The sequence below is a fragment of the Sylvia atricapilla genome, chromosome 1 (genome assembly GCF_009819655.1).
Source record: "Sylvia atricapilla isolate bSylAtr1 chromosome 1, bSylAtr1.pri, whole genome shotgun sequence".
NCBI lineage: Eukaryota > Metazoa > Chordata > Aves > Passeriformes > Sylviidae > Sylvia > Sylvia atricapilla.
This window is the reverse complement of record NC_089140.1, coordinates 44,233,770-44,255,534: the sequence shown is the minus strand read 5'-3', so window position 1 is coordinate 44,255,534 and position 21,765 is coordinate 44,233,770. Positions and strand designations below refer to the sequence as shown.

The following is a 21,765-nucleotide window of genomic DNA, read 5'->3' as shown; positions in this document are numbered from 1 at the left end:
CTAACTCATCTAACCATCCTTAGCGTTTCTGCTGCTTTGTAAACATTTGTCTTAGCAAGGAAAACTACTGAAAGAAAATCAATAATTTTTGAGACTAAAATAGCCTTTGCAGAGCAGCAGTTAATTTGACAAACACAGAGAGAAGCTCCTCTATTCACTTTTTCTGACTTGGACATTATGTCTTCACCAACAGGTCCCTAAAATTGTTCAATGCACTGCTGTCAACCCCCCTCTGATGAACAACTTCAAGATTACAAAAGATACAAAAAGTTTAAGTGAAAACACATACCAAAGGGCCCTTAGGTTCACTGCTCCTTTGAGCTAAGAATGCTGCTGTGACATTGCCACCTATAAACAGAAAGAAGTAAAATTGAGCTGCTATATGCATGACTTTCTAGGTCTGTCATTTTACTGAAATCAGTGTTATCTCCTTTCCAGCCTAGCAAAAATCATGACAAGAAAGCTACTCCAGCAAACGCAGGAATCAATACTTTTGATTCTGATGTGTAACTTGCAAAACTTATTTTAAATATATACATGCACATATGCATGCTTGTATATATATCTTTGCTTTTGAGATACATCTTTTGAAAACCCAGCTTTTCTGAGAAATGACATCCTGGCACAAAGAAGTCTGAGACGCGTCAGAATTGCTCTTGATCACTGGAAAGTCTAAGTCTGGGGTTACGTTACCAAGGCTACAGGCATTTCTAAAGAGGTGTTTCATTTTTGATCACTTCTACTGGCTTGCTACAGTAGCTTGAAATAACCACACTGGTGAGTGGCTCACCATTGCATAAAGGATACACAGGAAGACATTCACAATTTCATTCAACTTGCAAGAAAACAGATCCTTGCTAAGCTCAAGTGTTTGGCTGTAGAGAGAATAACATAGAGAAGAGGCTGCACAATTAAAAAAAAAAAGAAAATATCTGTCTTGGAGATTGTTTTTTGTGCCTTAAGCCTATTTTGTCAAATCCATGCAGTATATAAGCATTTAAATCCTTAACTGTTCTATCAGGAGGGTATTCTCTGATCACATTATTGATGCCTAGCCATCAGTTTGCTTCAGGTCTATATCACAGCAAACTGTAGCAGTATGCACATTTCTAATGATGATCTTCAACAGTATGTTTTTTTTTCTAATAACCTCTGGCTTAAAAAGAAAGATATTGGGATGGCTGGATTCCAGGACAGAAGAAGACATTAAAAAACTTCAGCACCAAAAAAGAATATTAAAAAAAAAAAATACACGGAATCAATGCCAACTATTATTGCTATTTTTCAGGAGCTGCATGCTCTGAGCAGCGTAAATTGGTCATTCATGATTTCAAGATGCAAGGAAGTGATTATGACTTTCTGACTGGGTGCTCATGGGTGATTCTAGTATGTTTAAGAGTATATCAAATACACATAACTGCCTGTTACCCCATTTAAACAAAGCAGGCAGGTTTGGCAAGCAGCCAAGTCAGTTTGTCCTGCCATAAGCACACAGTACGCAGAATTTCTGTAATCAAACAGCAATCTCCAACCTGGAGCAAAGTCCACTGTTGCATAAAGACCCTGGAGAGCCCCACATTTCAAGTGAAACTGGCTTGCACCATCAGTTGTGAAGAGCACCACCTCATCCCCAAGATGCAGGCGAAAGAGTTTCAGAAGGAAACGCAGATAGTTGTAGTCGCAGGCAAAGTAGCTTCCATACTCGTTCTCTACCTGCAGAGTAAAAGCAAGTCAGTAAATCCATAGCCAATTCAGTCTGCATCTGATAACAAAACAGAAAGCACAAGTCCAACCCTCCTCTTCCTTTGACGGTAATCTGAAAATGTCATTTTGACTCCAGATCTGAGGAGTAGGAAACGAGACTCATTTCTCTCGCCTGTATTTTAGAGTGGAGCCATCACTGTGCAGAGCTAAGCCATTTTCCTGCAAAATTCTGCCTCCCACAAAGTATCTGCTTAGCTACAGTGATCATAATACAGTTGCTATTAAAATTTGAGATCTATAACCCACCTCCTGAGCAGACCAATAAAACCACAGAACAGGCTGTGAAATTATCAAAACTGCAACAAAACTGGACATCGAGAACAGAGATAGCTACAAAGGGCTCACATGAACCACAAAGCCCTGCAATGGATTCAAAAGGACTTCAGGGAGACCAGCTCTGCTACTACTGAGAGGTACATGTCTTGCCCATTTTCCAAGGAGATGAACTTTTCAGCTCCAGATCTAATAGGTTCCAATCCTGAAGGTTATTTCTGAAAAACCTGTTAAAAGCATCTTATTTCTGCTAAAGAATAATTTTGCCCAGTGCTTCTGCCCAACAGAAAAAACACACTGTTCAACAAAATTATCTTGGGCATATTACAAGAAGGGTCTCTTATCCCATCCTGTGGAAGTCAGAGTGTTTAAAGAAATTGAAATAAAGCTTTGTTATGATCAAGTACTTATAGAACAATCACTCCCACACATCTAGAAGGAGTTTATGACAGAATCTACCCACCACGAACATACAAAATTGTGTCCTGAAACATTTACAGCTTCAGTTAGGTGCCAAATTAAGCTTACTCCATACAGTTTTTGATTCTATCTAAGTTTTTGACTCTATCTATTTTTATTCCCCTTTTTCCTGTCAGATTGTTTTAGGCAACCGTAATGAATTTTGGCTTTATGTGAGAATTGCCACAAACCTCAGGTCTAAAAAGCTACACAAGTTCCCTCCATTGCTTTATACAGCTGTGGGAAACAACTTTGACAGAGCAGATGAGTGCTCTCTGAGTTCTAGAAACAGTGGATTCAGTTCTTTAGGATAGGGTATTCCATCAGAATCTTGCAGCTACCTGAAACTTAAGAACCACCTTTGACACCACCACCCAAGACCCATCTTGGGAGTGTCTGCAAGAGCAGTATAAGCATTCATGCTGCTTGGGTTCATCGGATTTTCAGAAAGTTACCTGGACCATGATGATTGGACCTCCATTTTGATAGAGGTAAGGCCTCATCTTTGGCAAAAGGACACCCATCCATCTCTCTACCGCTTCCAGGTAATCTGTGATACACAAAGTATAAATATTTCACAATTTTTCTGCCTTTTTCTACTTTTGTTTTAAATTACATATGGGTCATCTTTATGTAGGGCTCTAATTATGTAAATTATGAACAGCATTTAAGAACAGATTACTCTTATACTTGAACAAATGTGCTCTTCTACTTGTTCATAAATGCTTCCAGTACATTTTACTAAAAAGTAAAACACTTAAATACTGGTGAACTTGGAAAATTATCAAAGAGACTTCATTATGTCTCACAGGTTGTCCTAATACATATCAACAGGAAGACAAATTCAACTGTTGATCTATGTACTATCTTTTAAATAGTTGATTTAACCACAATCAGCACAACTGAAGTTGGATATGATATCTATGTATTCATCCCCTACATGCACTTCAGTAAACACATTATTCTTCCATGTCTGGTCCTTTGACAGGAGCACATGAGAACGCTGTAACTCATCCTGGATTGCACACTGACCAGCCAAGAAGGATCCCCATTATGAGTGGCTGTGGCAAACCCAAAAACCTCACAGCTGGAGCTACCTGTCTTTTCCTCAATGGTGACAATGATTCCCCTCTTGGCATCAACTTGACAATACTTCAGAAACTTTCTCCCCTCCTTTGATTGTTCTACACACTCTTTGAATGCACACTTCTAACTAAAAGTATTGAAGATTTTACTCACAAGAAAAACTCTACCTGAATCAGAAGATCTGAGAACAATAGATTTCTTTTCCAATAGCCAAGCAGGAAGACCACCCTGGGAGAAGAAAGGGAAACACTTCAGTGACATTTTTAGGAAGTAGAATAAGTAGAATTTAGCCTTTTATCAAGACATATATTGGGACATGAAAACTGATTTTCTACAAGAAAGTAATTCCTAATGAAAAAAACAAATACAGACTAAGTTTGTATCATAAGAAGTCATTTAGGACACACGGATTTTAATACACTAAACCAAGACTCTTGTCTAAGGATACACCAAGTTTGTCTGCTTTAAGAAATACATGCGCTAGATTTACCCTAGAAGTGAGCTGTTACAAAAGGTTGTATACCATGTCCCATTCTGCACAGATGTAAGGTCCAGCTCTCAGGATAACAAGCAGTCCAGTGTCATTGGCAAGCTGCAGAAAATACTCCAGATCTTTGCCACCAACAAAGTCATATGTGCCCATCTGGGGTTCGTGGTAGTTCCATGGGACATACCTATTAAGAGAGAAAATCACCTTACATTAGGAAACTGAAACTAAACCAGAATTCTGAAAAACAACTATTTGCACTACATGCTCCAGAGATCAGTAACGCCGCTGATCCTTCAGATCAGTAAGAGACAGGAATAACTCTAGGACCTTTCTTCTGTCAGGTATTTCCTACAACAGAAGGCATTAAAATTAATACTGAAATTTGGGTTATGTCTTCAGAAGTCCCTGTCAGACCAAGAACAGGTTCTGGTAGTGCCGTTTTGAAACCATGATGTCTGTTCCAAAATTAAATAAACAGTATTGAAGCTGGCAAGGCAGCTGGCAGCTGCACAGTAGTGGGAGGTTGATGTGGAGATGAATGTGGTAAACCACTCACGAAGGAGGAGGCCAAGAACAAGCTTGCCCAAAACAGCACATGACCCTTCATGAATGGATCACTCAGCTTGCACAGGTAACACCAACCAGGCTGACACTGCAAAGAACTTGAAAACCACCTAAGCCTCAAATGCTATTGCACCTAGGTCCTGAAAGTTTTCATTGACCAGGAAAAATGCAAGTTCTGGAAAACAACCACTGAAAGAACAATCAAATTGAGAGATGTTAAGGTGCCCAAGAGCTTTGACAGAGTAAAGCTTAATTTTAACTGAGTAAAAAAGTACAAAACAAGCAGATCACCATTTGAAAGAACACCTCTGTCCTACGTCCAGAACTTACGAGACCACAACCTCAGCACACAACAGCTCACAGGAATAAAAAGAAGTACACTTGGTTGCAAGATAACAAAGAAACAGTAATCTACCAAATACCATGAGTAATGTTGTAGCTGATGATCTCTGCTTGACAACTGTAAGTATTTTGTTTGCCATGGTACTAAGTGGCAGTCTAGCACAGATGGACTAAAATTAGAGATGAGTACAACCTGAGCAAGTATTCAAGGGAATGCAAAAACTCAATCTTCAAAAATTTCTAGAATTCACAAAACCCTATCCAGTCAAGCAAAGATCCTCTCAGGCAACACTTTTTTTACTGCTTGGGTTTGTTGTTAGTGTGTCCCACATTTAATTTTGTAAGAACTACCCAAGAGGGAAAGGAAGTTCCTAAAACAATGCTTTCAATAAGGAAGAAAAACAGGAACCCTCTCATGAGTACTAAAATGGCCATACACAGACAAACATGCACATGAACATCAAATACAAAAAATATAATCTTTCAGCATTTGTGAATATTATAGCAATTCAAATGCCAAAATTTTAAACCTCTGTTTGAAAAGATAAAGCTTCAAATTTATGCGCCAGGATGGAGTCAAAGCAATGCACTCAGGCATCAAAATGCAGATTTTTCCCTCTACATGGTGTATTTAATTTCTGTGTCAAGCTGATCTAATTGTTTCTGAAGCACAATTAATTCACTTGTAAAACAAACTACACATGCATTTAATGAATATATGAACCATGTAATAATATACTCATTGAAGAGCTTAATAAACTTGCTCAGAAACATGTCTTAAGGTTTAAACACACTTAATACTGTCTGAGGTGAGGATGAAAGGGTTTCTCCAGCTCCCTCGTGCTCAATATAGAAAAAGACAGAAAAATCCTTCCAGAAATAGTTTTCATTTATATCACACGCTTAACCTCAACATTGGAAAAAACCCAGATTCTAGCAGAGAAAAAGGGAAGAAGAATAAGAAAAAAAAATATTTGAAACCGTTTTTATATAATGAATCACAATAAAAATATATTTTAAACACTGGTCTAAAAATTATTACTAAGACACTTTAAACCCCCAATGTATTTTCTACAGCTAGTGATGGTCATAATGAAATAATTTTACTTTGATATTGTTATCTTTAATGAGCATAATTGCCACATACCATTGTCAAAATTTACAGTCAGTTGTTAATCCTGTACTTCTTTACCTACAGAGTAATGAATTTATAAGGGAAACTCTCATCCTTTTTCGAATTTGAAATATGGTATTTCTTCTGTATTTGAGTTTACTTTCCATTTACACAGAATTTCTAAGCTTCATGCTATAATGTTCCTTTCTTTAAAAGTCACAGCTTTCCTCTCCTTTCCTCTCCTATTTCCACAGCTTTCCTCTCCTATTATCAACAGGCAAAACATCACACTTCAACTTCCTTAATGTACAAGATAATTCCCTCTGTAATACCAGGGTGGGATTTTTCAATAGTCTAAAATTAAATAAATGGTACTACTTTCATAAACGAGCATGGTAGTTGAATTACTCATATATGAGTCTTTAGAAACAGTAATTTGAGTTTAAATATTAAATAATTTAAATATTCCATATTCTAAACGGCAGTTCCTTCATCAAAGGACTTTGTACAGGTTTACACCTTTCTGCTCATTAGTCAACAAACAGAGTAAAACAAATAAAATGCTCAACATTCTTTAACTTTCTATGAGCCTTAAAGGTAACTGCGGATTCTTCCAGGAAGCGCCTCCACTGCTCCTTAAGCCCCGTGTACATCTTCAGCCCCATCTAGTGGCTAATTGTTTATCTGCTCTGTGCAAAACAAACCCCAAACTTTCCGCGCTCTGCAGATGCCTTTGTCAGCCAGCACCCATTTCCAGCTGGCAGACGTAGATCAGAAACTGAAAACAAGGCCAGTTACCTGTGTGACCAGACACCTCTGCTGAGGCGGGAGTGAGCTCCTCAGCATCCTCCTCCACCACCTTCTGGGACATCACACCAACCACAACATTAAATTTCAACCTGCTCTTTAGAAGGGGTAGGCCTTGATCTCTTAATATAAGATCAAGCTTACTGTCATCATGTTTTGTCATGTTCTGTTATTGCTTAAGGTACTACCAGGTGCAAGGAGTTATATTCATGTATTGACTTCACCTGTTCCAGAGTCCAGGAGGAGCTGCTGCCTCAGTCATGAGCTGAATGATGCATCAAGGCATAGAGAGCCTTTTGGAAAAAAGGCTGCAGAGAACAGGAAGGAGAACATGTCTGGTTGGATTTGTCCACAAGGTATTTATAAACACAATCCCATAATATAAGGAACCTGTTGCCCTTGAAGTGATAAACCTCACTGGGAATGCCTTGACAAGAACAAGGAAGGCTCCCATATTTCAAATTATAGCAGGACTGTTCCCTGTGTTATGTAAAAAAAACCCAAGCAGCAAAATCACAGTCTTCAGAGATGGCCTCAAGACTGGGAGTCCAACTACCACATTCTGCCAGAAAGTCTGGCAGTGCTGCTGCCCATTCATTTCAGAATGACTTCTTCACACAATTTGTATCTCTGTCCCTTGCTAGCAGTATTACTGATCCAGGAAAAAATACACAGAAAAAGAGAAAACAAAAACCCAATCACATAGAACAATTTCCATTTTTTTACCAAAATCACACAAAATTGCAGAAATTTTCTTTGGGATAATATGAATACGTATAGCTTTATCTCAAGTAATCAAGAGCAGTAAGACTTGATTATTGGCAAACTTCAAAGAAAAACAAGAGGGGTTTTGGATCTGTGAGGTGCTTTTTTAGCATCAGGAGAGAGAGTGATTACTGTCAAATGGAAAGACACACGGATTTGGATCTTGTAGAAAATGCAAGGCACAGAGCATTTTCTGCTTCTAAAGTACACTATTAGATTTATCTTTCACCATGGTAGAAAAAAAATCCAGATGTGAGCAAAACAGGGAGAGAAAGTCAAATAATCTCAGTCTGCTCTTAGAAAAAATGAGACTAATGAAACTGTTATGATATGATCCAGTAACAACACCTAAAGCACAGCAGCTTTTGTGCCAAAACAGACATAGCTGAGCTCTCCCAAGACCAACAGAGATCAGCTGGCACCAGAGAAACAACTAATTTTCACTCCTTCCTGCACAACAGAAAGACACTAATGCAAAACAGTAAAGCAGAGTAAGAGATCTCAACAAAGGAAAAAAGCAGAAAAGAAAGAAGGAAAAAATCCACTTTGTTAGTGGGAGATCACAAATAAAGAGGGACAAAGCAACAAGAAAAAACCCAAACCAGCCCTACAGCAATTTTGCCATTGAGTAACGGTGATGAGGGGAATGGAAAAAAATTATTCCTATCTCAAAATTCCAGTGATGCACCAGAGACATGAAAAGGAAATTAAAAAAAAAAAAAAAAAAAAAAAGGACTGTTTGAAAAGGCTGGAAATGAATAAAGGGCATTGAAAACACATGGGTGCTGGGAGGAGGAGGAAAATTAATCAGTGACATGAGGGAAGTATGAGACACTATGGATCATAGGAGTCACAGAGTCACTGTTTGGAAAATCCCACTGTCTGAATCTTCAAGCCAGAGAACAAAAGGTATAATTTTCAGGTCCACTTTAAATTACTCTTATTTCAGCAAAAAGTACTTACTTGGGCAAATCCAGCAACACAGTCTTGAGCAAGCAACACAGTCTTAATCCCTTTGCTCTTATTAATGTGAGCAAAGACAGAACTTGATTTTTTAATAGTAAACAACAAAAACAACCACAAAAAACACTCACCAGAGAGTGACTGCATCATCCCAACACAGGAAGAAGTCTTCAGATATGCAAAAAAATAGACAACCCTAAATTTGGAAAAATTAAACTTTTTTTTTCTTTCCCTGCTGTCTGTTATTCACATACTAACTCTGACTGGTCTCATCCCCAGGTGTACAAAGCAACCATGCAACTTGCAGGTCTAACAACAGTACAGATTTCAAGGATGAGAAAGGAGAGGTTGTATAACACTCCCACTGGGCCTGCCTACAGGCTCTGTCAGAACCTGCATTTTACACCACAAAAAACAGGTGATTTCAAAGAGAAGCTCTAAGCCTTGCAATGACTTAAGAAAAGAAAACAAACCTGTTTGGGAATTGCAACCATGTCTGAAAAGACTGTGCCTTACACATCTCCACCACTTCCCTTGTCAAGGAAGCTACGGCAAAAATAAGAGTAAACTTTTTGGTTTTTTTAATCTGAACCTAGTTTGTTGAATTAAGTACACACCCAGGTAGGAAAGACAAGAAAAATGGACGAAGGGTTTTGAAAACACACACAAAGTGAAAGCTGTTTAAACTTTTTTTTTTTTTAAGAAGTACACCTAGTTCCCCATCCATTTATCTAAATTTAAATGCTCCCAGTGAAACAGCTTGAAATATTACTGCAGTCTTCACCAACATTTTCAAGGCTTCTGGGTGATACCAAGCCAGGCTGTATTAACAGACTGTTGCCTCCTCTCATCTAGTCTGCCTTTTGACCAGGGAGTACAATGTCCCTTGCAGAGGCAGAGCATGCACAATTGCTCCTCAGTTGCCAAAGTTCACAGTCCAACAATTTATTTCATGTCACATTTGCACCCTGGGCTGTGAAGCAAGAGTTGTTGCCTATGATCAGGAAAAGATTGCTGGTTACAACCTGCCCAGCTGCCCCCATTTATGTGGTTAAAGGTCATCCTGTAACACCCTTCACTTCTCCAGAGCTTCCTCATCTATTACTGGAAAAACAGTAAACAAGTAATAATGGCAGTATTCCTCTCAATGACTTCTCATACAGCTCCCAGGACCACAAATCACTTGGAAAGTCAGCAGCTACTCACGTTTGAATGGCATCAAGCCCTGCCATCTTCATCTTCAGCAGGCGGTCTTTCCAGTAATACGAGGGCACCCGCGAGTAGTGAATGCTGCCGGAGATGTAACGGAAAGGTTTTCCATCCTTCACAAAGCAGTTGGAATCATAATCAATCCCAAAACTCCTCTCAGGTACATTCTGTACACAAAAGCAAACAAACAAAAATACACAGTATAATTTTTTTTCTGCCTTGAAAGACACAGAGAACAGGCTACACAACATCTGTGGGTTGTCTACAATAGAAGATACAGTGGTCCTAAAACAAGAGATGGTGAATGATTTTCCTCCAGCTATCTAGAGCCCACCTGAGTCTTAGCACAACAAATCAGCAAAAGGGAGCCAGTGCAATGTGTCACAGGATAAAAGAACTAGGAAACTAGCAGATACAGTTCAAAGAAAACACACTCCCTCCTGAAAAATGGAGGATGAAATTGCTAAGCCAATATGCCTATCCCTAGACTGTCATTAAACTGAGATAACACCTACAATCATTTCAAGACCACAAACTCCAAGGAGGAAGACAACAGCATGTTCCATCTGCAACAAAGGCATTATTTCACAGAAAACCTAAAAAACGTTGTAGAAAATATCCTAGACACACATAACAATTCAAAGCATTCTGCCAACAGTGAACAAGTGAAATTGTGTGGAGGACATGTAACAACAGATATGAGACGATACAGCAAGGAGCTGGCCGGGAAACAGGAAAAGCAAGGGGCTGCCAAGTGCTGCACAGCAGAGGCTTTTTATGCTCTGTTTCCACAAACATGGACCCATTCTTAAGATTACTTAACTTCATTAAGATAAATAAATCTTGACTCAACAAAGGTATGGGCATGTCAGGCCTCTCCAAAATCAGGACCACACAGAATTCAGAAATACAATCCACCTGCTCTGGAACAAATGTAACTAAAAGGTTGAGATTCTCCATAGGAACTTATGATGCTGTAGTAACTCCAGGCTCTTAGACCTCAAGGAAACTATTGCTGCAGAGGATGTACAGGTACATACAGGTACATATATACATTCCTGTTCAATTTAAACATATGTGACTTTTTCCTGATCTTTCATTTATAGCCTGCATCCTGATGGCTGGGCATGCTGCACTAGGATGGAATTGTCCAGTGTGTACCCGTGAAGGAAAATATCCACCCTTACAGACACCAAGCAGATGTTTCAGATTCTTCAAATGTTTTTACTCTAGGACACTGTGACAAGTCACAGCACTAATGCAGAGCTGAGTGCTTCAAAATGATCATGACTAAGTGGAACTCAGAAGCCAAACACAACACAGAAAAGAAACCAAAAAAAGCCATCACTATGGATAGAAGAACCATATGCATTAAAAGGCTATTATCCCTGGAAATAAGGAGAGGCAAAATAAATTGCTGTGGTGTCCTTCTGTAAGAGGGTTTTAGCCCCCTCATTCAGACTAACCACATCGAGGTCTATGGAAAAGATCCTTGTTCCATTCATGGCAGAGAACTGTTGAGATGAAGAATCTTGAAAAAAATGTTTACATGGCCTCAGGGACAGACACCATGTCTATCTTAAAACAATTAAAAGGAAGTATTATTTATGAAAGTGGTTATCATTGAACCAGTTACCATTTACAAGTCAGGTTTTTAAAGCTGTGACCACAGCTGTAAATCACCTTCGCAACACACACACTTCCTGACACAGTGTTACAACGTGGGTGAGGAGAGGGAGGGAGCTACCAGAATACTTCAAATTCACCTCATTCATCATTCACTGTAAACAGACTTCCTTCATAATCAATCTCTCAGCATTACTTCTTTGTCAGTGGATGATCCAGGGCTTGCAACAAAAACAAGAGGGTTGTCCTCATGAATTTATGTCTGGCTCTGCCAATACTGCATGCTCACCATTGTGAATATGCAGGGAATTTGTTCCCACTTTGTCTCCCTAGAAGATGAAGTAGTGGGTCTGCTTGTTTGGTAAGCAACACACACTGACAGCACTATTTGGGGTGTCAGTTCCTTCAGTCCAAATCATATCAGCGCTCAGCTGAAAATTCAGACCCTTATAGGCAATGAATGGTACAATGTTGCACCTTACATCCTCAGAGCATACTCATGGCAAAGAGAGGAACGAAAGAATTTGTCCTTGCTTAAATCAAGTAAGAGCTTATTTTTGCAACCTTAATGCTATTTCAACATTTTTTTTAATGTGCATGTCTCTTGATGTAAGATTTTCTTCCCATCTTCAACACACAGAACTGTTTATCAGAGGCAAAAATCTCATTCTCCAAATCTACAAAAGAGAGGGTTTTTTTCTGATTTAGAAAGCAAACAAATGTGGGTACAAATCCTCCATTTCTGAAGATTTTTAGCCTCTCTTAGACCATTCACAGAACACCTCTTTCTCTAAGTGAAAGCTTAAGTACCAAAATTGAGAACCACAAACCACTCATTTTCTTCTGTTCCTGCCAAAAAATTCTCTTAGTAACCTTTCTCTGCCCTTTCAGAGATCCTTTTCTCTGCATTACACCCTCACCCCTGCTGTCTGGACCTTCTTCTCCTAGTAGGCTTTAGGCAAATGTAATAGTGGCCTTTCCTTTCTCACTTTTCACCATGTCTCATTTAGTGGTGGGGGTGTAAGAGTTCCAGAACTAGTCAGGTTTATTGTTGGTAGCTTTTGTTATTAAATAGAATGAGCGTGTTAAAACTATTCAGCACAAACTGCTACAATGCATACTGGTACACAAAAAAAAAAAAAAAGATCAGGAGAGGCCTCGTGCTTGATTATAAGAATAAAGTTTTATTAAATCCCAACATTTAAAGCATTTGTTATACTCAATTTACATATCTTCCAATCAACTCTATAGTAATTATACAATAAATATCATTTTCACAAAGTGACAATATTATTATATTCTGCTATTAATTGTGACATTAATTTACCTCGTCCTCAGCCCCCAATGAAGCGGCCTTTTATAGGATAAAATATATATTCATTTTGTTAAGTTCTCCAGATTAAATACATTACACACACAAATAAAATTTACAAAAAAAAAAAAAATTAAAAATTACGAAATAAGCAGCAGAGCAGTTTTTCTTCATCTGAAATACTGAACACAGATCTGCATTGTGCACATTCAAATCAGACCGGAAAAAGTATAGAAAGAACCTTGAAGGACAGTTAGAGATTGCTGATCAGAGATTATAGAAATGGTTCATTCTTTTTATCAAACAGAAAGCTGATCTAGGATACTTTCCATTCGTAATTATAAACCAAAATAAGAGAAGGCTTTGAAGTCCTTTGGCACAGAAAGAAAACATTTTAAGTAATAAGTAATCACCAAGCAAACAACCTTTCAGAGGGAGAGCTACAAAAAAAAAAAAAAGGGCAAGAACTAGATTACATCAGGAGAACTCAATATATTTATGAAATGACAATATGACCACTCCTAAAAGGATGCATATCTGCTTCTGAAAGGGTCCATAGTTATCTTCCAAGAGAGGCACATACAAAGTAATGAAGAAATTCTAGGATGAAATTCTGCTATATTTTTGCACACACTTGATCACAATGAAGAAAGAAATAAAAAAGGCAGGGGAAAAAAAGTAAGGAATACTGGCAACTCACTGAGAAACTGGCATGATCTAAAATCACTCCCACAAATGCCTCCTGCTGAGGAAACTGGCTTAACAACTAGCCTTGTTAACATGGTAAGAACAATCAGTGCAACAAGTATAAAAATCCTCCAGCACTACTGGCCAGGCGAGAATACTCTGTACCACTAAACCCAGAGCACAGCTCTTAACTGAAGGCATCTTGACAAGTAACCAGAGGGTTACAAGCTATCAAAATTCTCTCCTCATAAGACCATCTCACACTACATCACCGACTGCAAAAAGCCTGATGGATCCCACATGGACAGTGGGCAGTGTTGAATACACATGGAAACTTGAGGATACTTAAGCAGGTATTGTAACAGAATCATTAAAGAAAAGTTTATAAAATTGTAAGTGGTGGGAAACTGAAATTATCTCAACTGGCAAGCAGAAAGCATGGCTGGTGAGATATTCAGTTTTCAGACTGAAAGAGGACTGACTTCAACAATTCCATTAACTTCTGTGACACATTTAAGTATTTTTCATTATTCCTGAGTAAAAATGTAAGATGTTTGTACAGAGGAGCAGGATACAAAAACAGCATAGGAAGTAGAAATTCTGCCTGGGAGATATCTGGAGTGGATGAATTTAAACCTTAAAATTCAACTTATAAAACCCCTCAACTTTACAAAGACTATGGTACTTTGAAAAATCACTTTTCATACACACCCTCATCTATCTCCTTCAATAGAAGAACAGAAGCTGAAGAAAGAAACCAAGTGTTTATGGTTGTTTGGCTCAGGGTCACACAGGAAGGCAGGAAAAGACTGAACAGCACAGTTCTGGTCTTCCATCCTCAGTTTCCTGGATAAGAACCGCCCTCTTTTGCCCCATGCTGTGGGTCTGCCTGAGAAGAACATGGGCACTGATGGGCAGAAAGGCAGAGCAAGGGAAACCCTGTGGCTACAGCTGCAGACTACAGAGGCAGGATTCCCAGGCTCCAGTTGTTTGTGATGTTTCATGCAGCAACAATGAGGTGGGAGAGGAGGAGAGAGAAGATGTACAGAAGTAAAGTGTTTCATCGGCCTAGACAAAAGTCACATGTTATTTTACATCCTGGCTTTCTTAGGTGAACACAAAGATATAGAAACAAGAATTTTTGTATTAATTATTCTCTAATACCTCAAGCTTTCCATAATTACGTTAATCTATGATAAGCCCTTCTATGAAAGATGGGAAGAAATCCACCCTCCCTCATTATCCTGTAGCAGTTACTCTGCTATATGCCCATCAGACACCCAGGACACTGACATGCAAAAGCTCTTTGGGAAAGTCACCTGCTTCAGAGTTTAGTCTCCTTAAAAGAGGACATAACTTACTTCAATATTAAAGCCTTTAACAAATTTCAAGCATTAAGTTATTTGCATTGTTTTCAAATAGCATCTGCTTCTTCTTGTAATAGAAAAATCATGGAAGAAAAATTAGGCAGGAATAACAACATACAGAATGAAGACAGAAGACACTGACTATTTAAACTTTGGAATTAGTGCTTTATATAAGGAGGTACTGTATGCTCAGACAGCAACAGAAGTTAATTTTGGAATTTTCCTCATTTGCTTTTATTAGAGCTATTTTCAGTATGCAATTTCTGAATTTCTCAAATTCAGCTGTTCCGGGGAAAATGCCTGAGAGAGACAGCTACTTTCACCTTCTGGTGTCAGTCTCACCAACTTTTTAACTGGACAAAACTGAACTTCAGAACTGATGCCTGGCAACTTATAGTACTAGGATATTATAAGATAAGAAGTATACTATAAGAAGCACAGACTGGAAGCCCTGGTGCATGCTGCAGACAGCAGGATAAAGATATCCAGCCTCAATTAAAAGGAACCCCTAAACCATTAAACTATTCCTTTCCCATAACAACTCTAGCATAAGTCTCCTAGAGTTTACATACTCAGTGCACACTCTTGTAGGCCTTTCTCCAAAACGTGCATAAGTGACTTCACTGCACAAGCTCAGAACTTCACCTGCTGAGATTTGATAAGGCAGCTGCCTGATGGATACCAACCAAAGAGTGGTATCCATCAGGAAGCAGCTGCAGGACACAGGTATTACTAAACATGCACAGGACACACATTATCTCCATGACATCAGTGTTTTCTTTAAATGCAGAACCTCAACAATAATGAACTCAAAGACCTAATTTCTTCAGTAATTTAACAAGTCCTAAATTAGTTTCACAGGCCCAAGATACAGTTAGTGTTTTCTGCTCAAACTCAACAGAAGCTGCTGAAGTTCAGGCCAACATATCTTCTCTGGCTTCCCTGAAAAAGAATTTGCTTTCATTGTAGAAGAGCCAAAATACTGGCAAAAAAAAAATAAATTACAAGTCTGTCAAGTGGAAAACTCCTCAAGGAGAACGTAGAATAATCTCTGTTATTTCAGCTCTGCTGCCCAACCTCATGGGCATTCCATAGTACATCGTCCCCGGGCTGACGTAGACAAAGGTATTCTGCCCAACTTGGTACAAGCCAACAAAGAATGGATTCAGAAGATAAGCTCCAGCATTTAGAGGGAAAATCTGTCCTCCATGAGTATGGCCAGAGAGAATTAAATTTATGTCTGGTCTCTCCTGAAGGGCCCACTTCGCAGCAATTGGCTGATGAGCTAAGAGCACTATTGCATGCTCACCGCTACAACCTCTGAGAGCTTTTTTCAAATCCATGCCATGTCCCGAATAGCGCAACACATCAGCTTCAATATCATCCACGCCAGCCAGGCAGAACCAGTCAGAAGTGCTCTTTGGGGAAACAATCTTCACATTCTCGTTGTGCAGTGGCTGAATGTTAAATGATTTTAACAGCTCGAACCAGTTGCTAACATCTGAGGTGTAGTACTCATGGTTTCCTGTGACAAAGTAAGTCCCCAAAGGGGAATCAAGTTCTCCAAGAGGTTCAACAGCAGGTCGTATGATCTTTGCCTCAGCATCAGATAGGTCCCCAACAATCACGGTGATATCTGGTTTTAAAGCCTTAACCATTCTCACTATCATGGCGAGCTTGGTCTTCCCAACTGTAGGCCCCAGATGGATATCTGAAAGCAACACCACTTTCAGGTTATTCATTGTTGAGGGCAGCTTGTGAACTGGAATCTCCACTGAATTCACAGTAGGAGGCTGGGAAGCATTTAACAGCCCAACAACAGTCAGCACAACAGTCAGCAACACTGCCAGAACTGGTTTCAGTGCTGTTCTATTCTTGTTGCCAGTGCCTGCCTTAGCAGCTCTGCCGGCCAGGAACTTGTAAGCCTGCTCTACAGAGCCTAGAGTGAAGAGGAAAAAGATGAGAATAATATAGGCCCCCAAGCAAGTGTAGGCAGCTAAAGAAAAGAAATAGGGCTCTTCTGCAACAAGAAATAGCAATGTAAAGAAGCTTGAATGAGCCAAAGCTAGAAACACGAACACAGCTACTTTCCACAGCATGAAACAGAAGGAGCTAGCAGCTGATGACCTGGTGAACGTGGTGACTGTGCTTCTCCAAACATGAAGAGACCCCACCAACATGAGTGAATTAAAAAACAGTGCCATTTGCAGCCTTCGAAGCCAGTGCTGTGTCCTGAAATCGAGATTTTCCGCCAGGTAACTCCGTGATAGCATCATGGAGAAGAAAACCACTCCTGCAGCCACTATAGCCTTTACTTCAACGGGCATTTGCTTGAAGGAGATCATCTCTGCTTCCTGACTGTTCCCTTCTGTTCTGCAGAAGTCTCCAGGTAGTCAATAAAGTGGTTATGAACGGGTGCCTTGGGTCAACAAAGCCTGCAACCAGGAACCAGTATGAGCCACTTTAAAATATTACACACATTCCCTTTTTCCCAGACTGCAATAAAGGACTGTTGCTCTACATACTACACAAGAAGCTGAGTCATGCAGAATCACTGTCATAAAGACACAAAGGAGATGTCCCAAAGTAAATCAGACAACAGAAAAGACTGGTTGCTGGAAGTCTCCTTCCAAGTTCCCTGTCTGCCTCCCTCAATCACTTCTCCCCCACACATCCTTTTCTTTTAAACACTTTTTTCTCATCACGACTTCCTAATAGTAGATGGCAACACATCACAACAGGGATGCAATGAGTCCAGGGAACAACCATTATAGCATTTGTAAATCCCACACACGTTCTGGGACTAAGTTGCTTCTGATATTAACTTAATACATGATTTTTGTTCTTCTTGCCAAGCAGTTGACTCCATCTGAAAAGCAGGCATCACCCTACATCACTCTTAGCAAATGAAAGAGGTTCTATTAACACATGCTACAGCAGCAGTGAAATCCCCACTGGAAAAGATGCAACTGTGGTTCCAGAAGCTGCAGATGATCACCAGATATCCTTGCCTGCCACTGTGAAATCAGATTTCTCCAAAGTCCTGAAAATCAGTAGGTTCAGTGAAACTTACACTCTGTTTTACTACTCACTTCCAGCTCACTTCCACTACATGTAGTTTTCCAGGACTCAACACCCGTTCTAGTATATCCTGGTCTAACAGGATGCAACTGAGTGGAAAAGGGATTAAAACACCAACCCTGCTCCTTTAGAGGGGAGCACAGAACCTAATGCATGTCTGTTCACAAACTGAAAACAAACAAGCAAGCATCAGTTATGTTTGAATGGTAGCAGAATTCCCTGGTTTGCTCTTTATTTTGCTCAGTCACAGTGTTCCTATTAACGCACACAGGTTGCACATTTCTATTTAGAAGAAACCTATTGCTTTATTTTAATCAGAGATGAAAGAAGTTTGGATAGTCTTTCATAACATACAATACACACCATGTCTGACATAACAGTTCATAAGAGCACACTTATTTTGAAAACACTTCCTGTCTCTCAATCCACACTTAGATAGAGAAAGCAAGCAATTATTACCGCCAAAAATATCTCAGAACTAGGGCACAAAAGCAGCATTGTAAGGCTCAGCACTGAGCCTCAGCCCAGAAGTCTTCGAACACCAGTTTGGCAGGTTGCTTATCTGCTGCATATGCCCTCAAGCTAATTTAAAAGAACATTAGCACATCTGTCATGACAGGAACCTTTGATCTACTTTGAGGACTAGACCAAGTTTTAAAAAGACCCTTTTCCCTCATTGCTTGTGTCAGGGAAATCGTGCCTGCCCTCAAGCCCTCTCAGTTGTTACTGAACTACTCTTAAGAAATAGCGCTATTTTACACACAGGTGTCTACAGAAAACACACGGAGCTAAGAAGATAAGAGCACAAGAAACGCCCTACTGACTCAAGTCCATAGGTCCTCTAGGCACCATACAATATTCTGCCTAGACAACAGCAGTAAGAAATAAGAAATGCTGTTTAAAGAAATGACAGAACCCTAGCCACAGTCTGTGGTCTGCTCCCTCATATTCCTTCAGCTGACAAAGCTACTACACTGGGGATGTTAGAAGGCAAATCCTTGCACGGAAGTTTCTGGATGTTGTTTATGAACCTGATGTATACAAATCCGGCAAATCTCTATTTTTAAAATTTGTTAAGTACTGTCTGGTTCTACAACCTCCTATGGCAGCAAATTCTCCAAACTATGTATATTTACAGTATTTTATCTGTTTGAAACTAAGCTATTAAATCCCCCAGAAGCGCTAATACTACCAAGTTTGAAGGGCATTTATTCTTCATTCCTCTTGCCTGTCACCTTCAAATTTGGGAAGGCATAGGCACCACCTCACCCTTCAGAGGCCACACTGTGACCCACTCTTCCCTTCCACAAGGTCTCACGTGATGTTGTTCTACTTCTCATACATCTTTAACCACCTGTGCCCCATCCAGCTACAACATCTACCAAGGTAACAGCGACACTGCCTCAAACTCGAGACGTAAACCACGAGAACTGTGGAGCCTGAGGATTCGTCCTTAGGCTGTGCTATTGTGTCCCCCGGGGCTAGGAGGCTACAACAGAATCTATGGAGAACAGGAAAAACCCCTTTCCCCCCTCTCACCCACCACAGGATGAGCAAGTTTTCCCTCGGGATCTACCGGCAGTGCCGGTACCGGTTTCCCCAGGCCCCGGGTCGCCAGCGAGGCCTCACGATTCCTGCGCGCCACGGAGCCGCGGCGCCGGCAGCCCCGCTCGGGCCGGGCGGTATGTCAGCTGGCACCGCCGGCCTCACCCCGGAGGGCGGCACCGCGGCCCCTCGGCAGCTCCAGCGGGCCCGCTGCTCGGGAGAAGGGCACGGGCCCCTCTCCGCCCCGGCTCCGGGATCTCTCCCTCGGCGCAGCCACAAGCCCGGCACCCGCGCCCCGTGCGCTGCCCACGAGCCCGAAATCGCTCGTGGTTTCAAAAAGGAGCGAGGCGAAGCGCCTTCCTCCAGCGGCGGGAGGAGGCCCCTGCCGGCCCTCCCTCGGCCCCCCGCGCCCCTCAGAGCCGCCCCTGCTGCCCCGGGTGTCCCCGGCGGCGGGGCAGGCCCGGCGGGCACTCACCGCCGCCCGGAGGAGCGCGGCCAGGGCGGCCAGCGGGAGCAGCAGCCGCAGCATGGCGGGCGGCAGCCAGGAAACGGCGGCGTCAGCTGACGGCTCCGCCGGGAAACGGCCGGCGCTGGACGGGCATCCCTCCTCCTCCTCCTCCTCCTCCCGCCCCGCCGGCACCGCCGCTCCGCCCCTCCGAGCCCGGCCGCCTCCCGCCCCCGCCCGCCGGGACACCCCCTGTGTGCGCCTGGGGCTCTGCGGATGGCTGCGCTGCTGCCCGTGTTACAGCGCTGCCGTGCAGTGTCAGCAGCTCACGGGAGACTTTGGGATGCAGCCTCCGATACTGAATGCATCCCAGGATTTCTCCCACTCAGAAGTTTCCAAGATGGAAAGGTCTTGCTGACCTTTTCCTCCGCTGGGCAGCCCATCATCCTGACGGGAAGCACTGGGCCTGGGTGCTCTCCTTCCCGTGTTAAAGCACCGTCATCCTCTTTCGGGAGCCCTGCGCTGAAATCAAGAGACAACCTCCAATGCTGAGCACATCTTGAAAGATTGCTCCCGCGCAAAAGGTATCAGGACAGAAAGCTGATTGTGGCCTTTACCTGCAGTGCTCAGACCGTCATCTGCAGCACCACACACGCTCTGGCCTGTCCAAGGCCAAGAACTTGCCCCAGATCCCCAGAGGAATGACAGAACAGCTGCTTCTGCCACCTTGACTGGGCAGAAAGACAGAAAGAGGCATTTTCCCCGGGGACCTCACTACCTTGTTCCCAGAGCGGCTTGAATTTTGCTCACGTCATATCCAGGGTTGAAGTTTTGCTGCCACTTTTCATCATGTCAGCAAAGATTTTAAACTTGATTGCTTCATGGTTGCTGTGGCTAAGAAAATCATCACTCAAGAAAGTCACAGATCATCACTTTGCCCACAAGTATCTTTCTGTTAACAAGCAACAAATCAAGGAGGGCACCTTTCTCAGTCAGTTCTCAGAGTACCTGTACCAAGAGGTATAGGTGTTTCAGGAATCTTATGGACCTGTGTTATCAGCTATGTTGATTTACAGGTACTTCTTAGTTGCTTGAAGACTAATTTGTTGGTGTTGTCATCCTGGCTGGGTGGCCTATAGTAGACTCCCACAATTACATCCACTTTATTTGTTTGTCCTTTTAATCCTTACCTGGAGGCTCACTTATGCTAGTGACTGTGCTTCTCTGGGGCTGAGCCAAGCTCCTCTTGCTTGTTCCTCGTGCTGTGTGTAGAAGCACTTCAAATGCAGTTCTTTGTACCCAGCGCCTCGTGTAGCCAACTAAGGATCTCACTGGCACACAGTCTCTCAATCTTTGGTGTGTCATTCTTTTGCTCATCCCTGATGAGCCTCATTTTATCCCCTTGTCCTGCACTCTTCTGCAGGGAGTTAACTCAGGAGTTAAAAGGCACAGCGCAAACCAGCCTACAGTGTGAATAACAAAGCCAGTGGTTCTCCTAAAACAGTAGTTGGACCTGAGATCTGTAAAGTTTTTATATCCCTTGAGAACAGATGCAGCCAAAAGAATGTTTACTCTAAAATGGCAGCCAAAAGAATGTTTACTCCAAATTAGGCAAGCAGACACGGGCAGCTCCCAGTTTCATTAAGAATACACAGCACGGGAATATGAAGACCTGACAGGAATGAGAATGTTTAACACCAGCCTTTGGCGTCTGGTTGGTCTGTTTCTGCTTGCCTAGTGCTCTGTAAAAGGAGCTGCTGGTGACATGGCTCTGTAGAGAAATTACTAGAACATTCCTTGCCAGCAAACAGGAATTGGGAGAAATGTGTGTCTTCAGTACCTAGACTTTAAACCTGTCCTGGTTTT

At 41.5% G+C, this 21,765-nt stretch overlaps 2 protein-coding genes across 2 annotated transcripts in view; both read right to left on the bottom strand.

Annotated features, from left to right (window-relative positions):
- The window catches only part of GLB1 (galactosidase beta 1), a 41,170-nt gene extending 21,121 nt beyond the window's left edge, over nucleotides 1–20,049 (bottom strand). Inside the window, exons 1-7 of the mRNA XM_066321192.1 lie at nucleotides 19,930–20,049; nucleotides 9,834–10,003; nucleotides 4,106–4,256; nucleotides 3,750–3,810; nucleotides 2,952–3,046; nucleotides 1,533–1,713; nucleotides 290–348 (exon numbers count right to left, since the gene is read on the bottom strand). Of these exons, the coding sequence (XP_066177289.1) occupies nucleotides 290–348; nucleotides 1,533–1,713; nucleotides 2,952–3,046; nucleotides 3,750–3,810; nucleotides 4,106–4,256; nucleotides 9,834–10,003; nucleotides 19,930–19,983 (771 nt within the window). The 5' untranslated portion in view covers nucleotides 19,984–20,049. The remainder of the gene's footprint in view (nucleotides 1–289; nucleotides 349–1,532; nucleotides 1,714–2,951; nucleotides 3,047–3,749; nucleotides 3,811–4,105; nucleotides 4,257–9,833; nucleotides 10,004–19,929) is intronic.
- On the bottom strand, nucleotides 12,627–20,030 carry TMPPE (transmembrane protein with metallophosphoesterase domain). The gene is made up of 2 exons (XM_066321206.1): nucleotides 19,930–20,030; nucleotides 12,627–17,263 (listed from the first exon to the last, which is right to left on the bottom strand). Exon 2 carries the CDS (start codon nucleotides 17,171–17,173, stop codon nucleotides 15,857–15,859), a length of 1,317 nt encoding a protein of 438 aa, XP_066177303.1. The 5' UTR covers nucleotides 17,174–17,263; nucleotides 19,930–20,030; the 3' UTR covers nucleotides 12,627–15,856.
- Nucleotides 20,050–21,765: the final 1,716 nt, after the last annotated feature.